Genomic DNA, 12142 nt, shown 5'->3' on the forward strand with positions numbered 1-12142 from the left:
TCTGGTGATTCATGGCATGTGCACATTTTACGGATGTCACGACAGTACAAATTGCATTGTTAAGCATCCCTTATATGACATCATTTTAGTGTCTACTGACTGATGGCTCTGTAACCAAAAAAGATTGAAGGCTATGAAAATTATGTTTAACCTGAGCAATGATAACATTATAATAAGTAATTTATGTTGAATTTTGTACTTCTTGGAGGGGTAGTAAATAAATTAAAAATGGGATGCCTAGAGAACAAATGTCACAATTCTCATACTAGGAGAAATTCAGGATTTTTTTAAACTCTCCAAATATCTATAGGACAATTCGTATACCCGGGCTCACTGCAAGGGGGTACTCTAAACCTCTACTACATTATTAATTCTTTCCATAAGGGCATTATTTTCTGAGGATGTCATAAGGTTTTTCGGAGTTTTTTTTTAAATTCTTAATTTTATAAGGTACTAATTAACCCTCTCTGCCTAGACATCATTTACTGCACATGTAACAAGATTTTAGTGACTTACATTCAAAATTTTATTAAACTACTTATTGTTTGTGTTATACCAATCAGTATAGCTTAAAATCATAGCTTATAATCTATATTTTAATAGTATACAAGTTTTAAGTTCTTAATTTTATAAGGCGATATTTGAAAAAATACTGAATTTCCCCTAATGCGAAAAAGGTGACACATTTTCTCTAGCATCCTCTCTTGTCTATTTTATTCACCACCCCTCCAATAAGTATGAAATTTAATGTAAATTACTCACTATAAAATCATAATTGCTCAGACAAACCATAATCCTTATAGCCTTCAATTTTATTTGGTTATACAGCTATCAAATATAAAATCAAAACCCTCTTATCACACCCACATGTCACATCCTCTCTTTCAGAATTTATTAATAGTTCTCTCTTATGTTTAATTCTATAGTATCTAAAGCTAATAGAAAGCTAAGGTTTCATCTATCAAATGATGTATTATATTACGTTGTGATCTGAACAGAAAATTGTCAATTTCTCTTTTAGTACAAGCTTTATTCCCACAGAAAGGTAATGAACTTGTAATGGCTCTTGTTGCATAGTTAGAAAGCCAGAAACATTGTGATAGTTGGAGGAAATTGTCTGCTTTTTGCATGTTATTATTTTATGTTCTTTGGTGCATCATTTAATTATGTAAAAAATATTTAGTACATTACTACCATTAGTAGAAAAAAGTAGGGTTAAGTGTTGTCGACAGAAAAAAGAAGATGACCTGGGTAAGTACTTTATTTCTTGTTTTTCATATTTACTCTTTATTTATTATTATAAAAGTAACTAAAACGTAAAAATAGGGATCTCTTTAGGTTAGTTAAGTTTTGGAGAGGTAAGATAATTAAAAATAATAATACAATAAAAATATTTCATGAGCAGCTTGTGGGTAATATAATATGATAGTGTAACATGAGCTCCAGGCTCCCCTAGTGATTTAAAACTTATAATGGTGTGAATAATGTATTTAGACATGGTTCAAAGGGCAATACAACAATAAAATTTACGTATAAATAGATGAATACTGTTACGAGTTTGAAGCTACTTACGATAAATGAATGTGGTTTCATATTACAATATTAAGTCATTCTAGAAAGAAAAAAAAGGGTAATTTAGGTTTATTTCAACTTTTTTTGGTGGCTACCAGGTCGGTCAAATTTACCAACCTTGTATAAAGTTAGGGTAGAAAAAATAACATATAAAATATAGTTTTACTGAAAAACAAATCAAATCTGAGATTTTTGAGATGAAGAAAAGTGCTTTTAATCTTAACATGAAAATCACTTTGCATACGTACTATTCAAAAATAAATACTCAATATATTCATGGACAAACAGTATTTTAGTTTTTAAAAATACTTCACTACAAAATATTATTTTTTGTATGTGAAAGACTTATTATGTTAATTGAAAGACTGCCAAATATTGTGAAGATATACACACTATATTATACGTTAGTAGTATCAAATCTATAAGGACTTTAAACAAAGAGGTCATGTGGTTGGTCAAACCGATGGAGCCCATGTCGAGAAAGTTAAGCACACCATTCTTCATGTCTTACTCAATCGGGGCAAATGATTAAACAGCCTGGGCATGCATAAAAGATTCATTTGGTTTCTTATGTTTTAGCTTTCCTCTTATTTTTTTACTGACTAAAAAACATTTTCAAAGAAAAAAATTTGTATACCTGCCATGATGTAAGACAAGGTGTACATAAAAGATGACCGCACGGTTCAATACGAATGTCCTTGTCGTTTTCTGCACAGATTTTACACAACTGGAATGTTGACCCCATTTCACAATACAGTTCATACTGCTCCTGAGTTACTTTGATGTGATCCTCAGGAGTGGCCTGCACTGCCCAACTGAGATCTGGATTTGTGTTCCTCCCATCAGGATACAAGTAACTTGGAGAAAATGTTTGATTACAAATACAAAAGTCCACAAACATACACACACACATACATATATATACCGTATTTGATGGCATATAGGACGCACCCATATTTCAGCAGGTCAGATTCAGAAAAAAAAGTTTTTAGTGTATTTAAGCATATACTGGTGAAAGTAATCTAACAGCACATTACACAAGCACAAAACACTTGAACATAAACTAAAACACAGTAAGAAAATGGGGATACACTTTAATCATCTTCATAACCAGAAAATTCTTCATCTTCAAAACCAGAAAAATCTTCATCTTCGTCACTACTGCTGGAATCACTGACTTCAAATAACACATTATCTTCCGTGCCATCAAGAGCATTGCATATGCAAGCATTTCTTATTTCGTAGTTGGAATGCTGTATTGATCGTATGCTAGGATAGTAAGCGTTAGGAAGAAGATTAGCCTGCGGAAGGTCTCAACTTCGCATATTAGATGCAGGGCGATTTTTTGAGTCAAAATTTTGGGAAATAAGTGCATCCTATGTGCCGTCAAATACGGTATATATATTAATTCATGAGCTGGTATTACAACAAATATGATATTTTTCATAGCTTACTCAATTTAATGGATGGGGGAAATGATACATGACTAAAAGTTATGAAACTTGAAGCTATGTAGAATTTTTATAAAGGGTAAAAAAAATCTCATTTAAAAATCTTCAGTATATATATATTTGTGTAATATTTCCTCCTAAATAGATGAGTCAGCATTTTAAAAATAAAAGACTGGCTTTAAGAAGATCAGGAAATAGTATTATCATGGCAACTATATATCTCCACAAAAATAACACACATATAGATAGTATAAAAAATGTTATATATATTCATTTTTCTCATTGTATTTGCTTAGTGTTTTTCATACTGAACCCTAGAATGCTAACATTAAAGTTTCAATCATTAACACTACAAACAAAAAACATGTGTTCACAGTTTTATGTAATACAAATAAATGAAAATTATAAACTTCAGTGAATGCATTTATTTATCCACTGACATTAGTTATATTATTTATGAGATTGGTCATTACCCTCAGAGGATATGTAGAGCTGATGATCAGCACATAGTGGATTTTCCATACGAGACACAGTATGCGTTTGTTTTTTATCATTTTCTCATTTGCAGAAGTGCCATCACTTCCATTCAGGCGGAAGTGGTCTTCCTGAAGATGTAAAGTGACATTCCCTATTAGCCGAGAGATTTTGAATTGCAGGGATCTTGAGAGATGAATGGATTGTGAAGCCATTGTTTTATCAACAATAATGCTACTTGGTGAAGAAAAATTCACCTTGGAACTTCACTAGAACTGGTCATTGCTACATTATGCATATATATTATGTTAGCATTTATTCTTGCCATGAAATACACAAATAGGCCACTTCATTGTAGTAACATATTATTTCTGGTTTTTGTGTAGCATCATTCAGTGCTGGGGTATTGTGCATAGATGACAATAAAACCAATATTTCACTGGGTTTTGGGCAGTATGAAACTTAGGGAAGATCATGATATAAAGCCAAATAATGAAGTGCCAATTGGACATCCTTTCTTTTCTATCATTAATTGGAAGAATTTTCCTTTTATTCTGCCAAAGTGTACCAACTACTGTCAGTTGTTCAGAGTTCACAGAGTTTTTCAGAGATGAACCAATTATAAGAAAAACATTAAATCTATCACACAAGCAGACACTTAACACAATTGCCAGCTGGGGTTATGTGATACCCCACCACCCTTGAAAAAGGCAAAGAAACGAGAGAAATAGCAAACACGTGTGTCCCATGTTAGGTCTCATGGCACACTTCAAATTCATAGGTTTGCAGGAAAATACAGATTTTTACCTCGTATCGGGTCAAAGTGACCCCACGTTGGCATTCTAGGGTTAAGATTCTGCTTACTAAATAAAGCAAGTTGGCAAACTACAGTAGGAATTGTTTTCAGAACACCTGATCATTAGTTAGATATTCCCAATCAATCCTCATAGTGTCTACATAAACTTTTTGATTGAACTTATTCTGCAATAGGAAGAAACTGATCGCTAGGTTTACCCGTAATCTTGGAATACTTTATCACACAACGAATACACGTGTTTCACACTCTATCACACATATTTTTTACTTTATTTACAAACACAATATATATCATTTGTTCAGAGGGCTACTATTATGATTCCAGGTACAGAAGAATTACCTAATGGGGATTGATTAAGATCTCTTAACATACTTTCTTTTGAGAAAAGGAGCATAAAAGGTGATATTGTTGAAATTTACAAGATAATATTGGGAATCTATAGGATAAAGCCTTTGAATTCTTTGTTCTGATTTCGAAAGACAAAAAAGGATAAAAGAATGCAGGCTTAAGATATATTAAAAACATGTGGGCTCCAATTAATCTACTTTTACTTTTTTAATTGGGTGATTAGTAGAGAATGGACAGAGAGAAATCACTGATTTCTTCAAAAACAAAGAATATATTAATTTTCAGCTGGATTTTTGCCCTTTTTTAGGGTAGTTGTGCAAAAAAAGACAGAGGACCAAACTGTCCCGTGTTATTTGTATGTCATGTTACGTTTATACATTTAGCTAGCATCATATCTTGAGCTTTATTCTTCAAACGTGATAGCAGTCTACAAAATTTTTAGATGTCGGTTTACAATTATCCTTTTATGAAATCATAAGTCGCCTATCAAACAAATATGCAAAAAGAAACCCAAACTTACAAGCCTTCTCTGTATCCATCTAGGAGTGCTTGACATAAAGATTTGTTCTGAGGAATCGTCTGAAGTATTGTACCATCAGCAGTGACATACCCAATGGCCCATTGGCCAAGTCTGGTACAACTAAGCCTAAACACATAGCTAAAAGAAAGAGGAGAAAAAACCTGAAACATGGACCACATCTGTTTCTCATAAATTCAAAAAAAACAAAACTTTTTGATCATCTGATCTTCACTACTAAATTAATTACTTGCTTTTTACTTCCCTGAATAAAATATAAATATTGCATGTACCAAAAGTATACCTATTGCAATGTTTATAACAACACCCATGACAAAAAATAATACATTAATTCAATCTCACAAGGGTAATGCAATTTGTATTCATCAATTACTTTCATACCTTCCTGGTTTATTAATGTATTTTTGAAGCCTTGCTTTGACTTCATCATACGTTAGAAATGCTACATAACCATGATGCGTCACTGCAAGAATCTGCCAGTTTTGGAGGAGAGATGACCAGGGTTGAAATAACCTTGATGAAAAACGAGAAAAGAATTAAGGCACACATTAAGTAAAATTAACTGAAACATACTAGTGCCAAAAATAAAAAGCCTTTGTGGTGATAATGTAAAATGTACAATGTAATGTAAAATGTAACATACTTTGTATGTTAGCTAAATTAATGTAAAAAATAAAACATTTTTGGAACACAGTATTACCACAAAGACTAGGAAACTAGTTTTGTGATGAGTTTGAAGAATAATAGTTCTCAGAATACATATTTGGTGAATTAGACCTTCCTGATCATGTTCTTTACAAAGAGGATATTCTTCCAGGTCCTTTTATAATCATTATCAAAAATATGATATTACATTCAAAGTTTTATATTGTTTAAGGAAGAAAACTGTTGTTAGAGAAATGGACACAAAATTTACACTACAATAACCACAAAATCCATTCAAATTGAAAGGTGTTGTTAGAGAAATGGACACAAAATTTACACTACAATAAACACAAAATCCATTCAAATTGAAAACTGTTGTTAGAGAAATGGACACAAAATTTACAATACAATAACCACAAAATCCATTCAAATTGAAAACTGTTGTTAGAGAAATGGACACAAAATTTACACTACAATAACCCCAAAATCCATTCAAATTGAAAAGCGAGTTGTATTTCTAACGTTTTCTAGTTATGGTATTTTTATATCAGGTTTGTATCATTCAAATGTAACCTAAATTATAATAAGGGAAATTTTTCAACCTACATGTATTTGTTACCAGATTAAAAAAAAAAAAGGGTTCAACTAACATGATTAATAACTTAAGATTCTTATCTAGTTTTGATCATTTGTATTATTAATTCTTTTGTTGTTTTAATTATCATAATATACATACATTTTGGATTTTGAAGTACGCTGACATTCTTTTTGTAGGGATTACTGTTTCAATTATGCATAAATGTACGAAGAATGTTTCAACTTTTGATTTTATTGTTAAGGAAGTGACATGATTTCCTGGTCACTACAAATTTTGTTTGACATCACGTTGAACTTACGAGCCTACATTTAACAAAAGATAGCAGCACCAGAACTTCACCCAAACTTTACAACAAAAAATAATCTAAACTGAAAACATTTATTTAATATACATGTAAGTAAATTATTTATATCTTAGTGAAAGTACTGTTTGCAACATACCTTGTAAAAACATCAAATTCAAAATTGGATATGAAGTCATTGCAAGTTAAATCAATAGTAGATTTGAGTGCCATAGCTTCCAAGCCAGAGCTGATTGGGTGAACTTGATGCAGGGATTGTCTAAATATCTTCCATGGAACAATTGTTCTGGAAAAGTAATTATTTTATCACACGGCGGTTATTTAGATAATTCAGAGCTACAGTCACATCTATTCACTAAAGCAGTGCCATTATCACATCAAATTATATCTTACAAGAGAAATGCAAATGAAAATACAAAAAAATTAAAAGCTGCAAACTTAACATCTGAATATTACGAACGATGTGCTAATGTTCCACTACTATATTTGTAGACGTTCGGCTCTAACAATCCAAAACATTAAAGTTTACAATAATACATTTTTTGTTTGAGATACACCAAAATACACTGAATGCCACTTATTGTGATCACTTTGGGACACAGATGTGTTGATAACAATAACTGAATTATAACGTTAACTGATGAAATAGAAATTTGGCAGTTACAGCAATGTTTATTGATATAGGGTAGCAAACATATTACCTAAAGGTTTGAAATATGGATTTTTACGTTTATTGACAGAAAAACAATTAAAACAAGAATTAGAAAAATAAATTTAAAGTCGATTGTCTACTATTTTCTCGGAGCAATTCATTAATAAAACTTTCATATTCCTATTGTTTATGAAACTCGCCTGATCTGTGCTGTACACTGCTTTCTGTCACATCATTTGTCCGTTTACACGAGCATCTTGTTCATGTAAACCAAAGTTTTAACGATCACACTAAGTAACTGTTTTTTTTTCAACTAGAATTACTCAATGTAGAATACACATGGAACACCAAGAGTAATTAATGGAATTTAGTTCAATATTGATAGTATTTTTGTATAAACCTTTGGAGAAACTTGTACATTATTATGGCTCTAACTAACAGTCATGAACTCACAAGGAATGTTGTATATAAATAGTTGACAAAAATATAACACTACTGGTAATTGCATATGTTGTACATAAACTTATTAGGCTTAGAAATATGAGTATTAAAGTATGTACCCTCAGAGTAATGTCTAAGTAGCTCATTTACGAAGTTGATGTCAAATTCAAACCAGAAAGTTGGATTTCATTAAATATTATTTAGAGTTATAAATATCAAAAAATGTTTGTTGAATATAACTTCTGAAAAAGACTTAGACCAAATCAATTATGTCATGAAAATGATTAACTAATCCAAATATTGCAATTATAATTTCTGATTATTTTCAATTATTCCAACTATCCGACTCTAATGCAGGAATAATCAACTAGTTCAATGTAATCAGCTACATTCAAGACCAAACATCATAAAATTTTCTACTAAAGTTGGACAGTCCGGAAACTGATTCCATGGAATATTTAGTCAAAATAACTCTGCAGGAATGAAATATTTCAATATCAGAGTTGTATCATTGCTTCGACCCAGAAAAATTAAACCATCTACAAGGTGGACTTTAAGACTCCTATAATAATAATAAATAAAAAAATATATGCATACTTAACCTGTATTTATAAACTTAACAAACATTTTATAAAATAAGTTTAAGATTTTAAGTCAGCTTATAGTGTTGACCAACCGAAACACCGCAGCAAACTTTCACCACACTTGCAACATGGGACTCCGAGGTATATCGAACCCTGAATCTAAGACTTGCCTTCTCACACATGCTTTTTTCGAACAACACTGACATTAGCAACTTTGAATTTCAAGTTTTCATGTACTATATTTTGTATATAAGTTTCAGAAAATAAATTAGATAAAATTAATTAGTGAGTAATGGCAATTATCTATGTTCATATTGTACAAATACTAACAGAAGACAGGCCAATCTGAACTTTGACAAAACTTCCTTAAAAACTGAGCACAAGCAAAAATGAAACTATGAAAAATATCTTCTGTCTGTTTATAAAAGTAAAATCATGATTAACATGTGAATGTCACACTAAAGAGATCTTGTTCATAGCGTAGAAAAGGACCACTAGACTAATATGAATGATATAGTATACAGACAAAGAATCTCATAGTAAAGTGACTTAATAAACTTATGAAACTGATGATGACAAGTCAACTTGTTGAAACATTGTGATTTGTCATTCACCTTCTTGTAGAGCTATTTTTATAAGATTATTTAACAAATCTTATAGTTTCTGTCTTTGCAATTTCTGTTGAAAGCAGTTATGGAACTAATAAGTCAAACCTCTAACTTTATCAAACTTTTCCAGAAAGTGAAACATATTAATATCCATTTCTCAGTCCAAGCAAGCAGGCTTAAAAAAGCCTTTGTTAAGACTAAGGGATCATAATGAAAAGCTCTTGGCATAAAACAAAATTTGACAAAATTTAACTGCCAAAAAAAAAAAAAAAGACAAAAGAAAGAATGAAAGGCAGTGTCGGTTTATAATGAAAGAACGAAACATGGAGACAGTTTTTTTATTCATATTTTGTGATAATGGAAGATATATAAAATTGACCAATTTTTTTAACCCTCTCATAATGGTCATGTTATGACCTTTTACAGATTACCTTCAAAATATAATTAATATACTTTATTATCAATGTAGACAAATATACTTGGCATTTAAATGTAGTTAATAAGGCAAGCTCTAATATTATGAAACTTTTTAAGTTCTTAATACTATAAGGTATGCCAGAAAAAAAGTCCTCAATCTTCCCTGGTATGAGAATCACAACATTTATTCTCTAGGTGTTCCTACTTCTCTATTGTATTTACCACACCTCTCTAAGTACAAAATTTAACGTAAGTTACTCATTATAACATACATGTTACTAAGGTAAAGTCTAATCTTGTTTATGGAGTGATAAACTAGAAAATCAGATCCACTTGCCACACCCTCTCTTTCACAAATTGTCAGTACTTCTTTCTGACATTTTACAATATACTATTTATAACCAATTTACAGGCAACGTTTTAATCTAACAAATGATGTATTATATTACATAGTTTTCATTGCATATTATCCGTTTCATCTTCAGTTTGAAAGCTTCTCTTGCAATGTTCAGATTGATAAGCTTTGGGAATTATTATATGGGTGCTATGCTACAGTTAGATAGCCGGTTCAATTATGATAGTTATAGGATATTGTCTGATTTGTGCATGTTATTATCCTGGGTTCATAGCTGCATTATGTAAGTAAATAAATGTTATTTAGTGTATTAGTATCATCATTATAAAAAAAAGTAGGCTTAAGTTTCACTGACAACCAATAGCAGAAAGACAAGAGATCAAACAAAAGTACCATATTTCATGTTTTTCGCACAATTATAAAATTAAAGTAACTAAAATGTAAAAAATTAGAAACTTATTAGGGTAGATGACATTAGATTTGGTAAGATAATGAAAAATATTAAAAATTCTTCATGAGGTATGCTCAAGAGCAGCTCGGGCGGCATTACGTCATTGAATACTGTAATGTGAGCTATGTGTTTGCCAAGTGATTCATAACTCATGTGGTGGAATTATGGGTTAGTCACAGTTAGAAAGGCAATAAAACAATAAAATTAAGTACCAACAGATGTAGACTGTTACACACCTTAAGTTATTTAGGATAAAAAAAATTGTAGTTTCCTGTTACAATCTGCAATCATTCTAGAAAAGAAAAAAAAACGGGTAATTTAGATTTATTTCATACTTTTTTATCTTGACTACAAAGGTGGTCAAACTGACCGAATACATATAGAGTTAGGGTAGAGAAAATAACATGTAAAACATAGTTTTAATGAAAAAAAAAGTTTGATATTTATTTCAAATATTTCAGAGATTACACAAATGAGTGTGAAGAAAAGTAATTTTTAATCTTAACATTGAAATCACTTTACACTTTGAGCAGTCAACAATTTGACTCCATATACTCACAGACAAATTTTTAGTAAAAATACTTAATTAAAAAACATTTTTTTTTTTGTCTACAAAAGATTTTTAATGTTTACTGAAATCTAATTAATTTCATTAAGATACACAAAATATATTAAAAGTTATAGAAACTCTAATGGTCTCAATGTTGGTGTAATCCACTGAGCCCATAAACAAGGGCTAAGCAATTCAACCTTCTGCCATGATGATGATGATGTATTGGCCAGAGTACTTTTGTTAACATAGAGGAAAATCCACACAATTATAGATTTACACAATGAAAAACATCCAACTTTTCTTGCCCTTACACAAAGGAAGGCTAGGAAACTCTGACAGAGAGCTTGCAGCAAGCTTTAATGTCTTCATTTCCACATTCAACCACACTGTAATGATGTCAAATTTCCCTTACTTCATATTGGGATCTTTGCTATTATGGCCTTCACATGAAAAAGTTAATACTACAACGATTCACATCTTTAAAGAAACCTTTCAAAGACATGTGTTGTAATTAATTGTATAAGCGTAAAATGCAGAGACCATTCAGTCTATAGCTCAGTTCAGAAATATTCTATCATCACTAAGGCTATTAAATTTTCAAGGGGCTGGTTGGTACTACACATTTCTACATTGTGACATTTCTTATCATTGTTACCTTGACTTATTTCAGAAATGGAAATAACAAGAATATATAAAACATTTAAGTTTACTGGAAGAAGGAAATGATGTTATGATTGCCATTGGTTTTTTTTAACCGATACCTCGTTAAATGAATGTGAGCAACCTTATTAATCCCATCATTCCTACCTCAGAAGGATTCAGCTGAAGTAATTCATACACAATCCACTGCAAATTTAAGGATCCATTACGAAGGATCAGATGGGTAAAAAATTTAATTTTATTTCAAGCATGATTCCTCTTTCATTGGTAAGCATTTTAAACCAAATTTCATCTTTATTATGCTGTGTGATAATGAAACTTTCAAAGGCCACTGTTCCACTTTACACATTAAAGCCTTTGAGTTATTGTTTAAACTTTTAAAGGTTTTCTCTTGTGGAAATATTTTACTGCAAATTTTCTAGATTAATGAGATAAATTATACGAATGGTACTGATGTAGACCATTATTTTTGTAAATAAAAGTTGTTGCAATAACATTATATTTCACAAACTAGTATTGTCAAATTATCAATCAAGAGATATTGCTAAATGCACAAGTTCTTATAAAAACAAAAAGAGTTCATAAGAACTTTTGTACTGATAGTATTTGTATAAAAAAAAATGTCAGCAGTTTTACTGATCACTAAGAAGTTAAGCTTTTCAGTAGTCTCTACCCAA

The 12142-nt window shown here is 30.8% G+C and overlaps 1 protein-coding gene across 3 annotated transcripts in view; it reads right to left on the reverse strand.

The window, feature by feature from the left end:
- The window catches only part of LOC106459743 (E3 ubiquitin-protein ligase CBL-like), a 42785-nt gene that overhangs the window by 27805 nt on the left and 2838 nt on the right, over positions 1–12142 (reverse strand). For all 3 annotated transcript variants that reach the window (XM_022386301.1, XM_013919399.2, XM_022386302.1), the window contains exons 2-5: positions 6884–7030; positions 5582–5713; positions 5183–5320; positions 2210–2429 (exon numbers count right to left, since the gene is read on the reverse strand). In XM_022386301.1, coding sequence (XP_022242009.1) covers positions 2210–2429; positions 5183–5320; positions 5582–5713; positions 6884–7030 — 637 coding nt within the window. The remainder of the gene's footprint in view (positions 1–2209; positions 2430–5182; positions 5321–5581; positions 5714–6883; positions 7031–12142) is intronic.

The sequence above is a fragment of the Limulus polyphemus genome, unplaced genomic scaffold, assembly GCF_000517525.1.
Source record: "Limulus polyphemus unplaced genomic scaffold, Limulus_polyphemus-2.1.2 Scaffold656, whole genome shotgun sequence".
NCBI classification, from domain to species: Eukaryota; Metazoa; Arthropoda; class Merostomata; order Xiphosura; family Limulidae; genus Limulus; species Limulus polyphemus.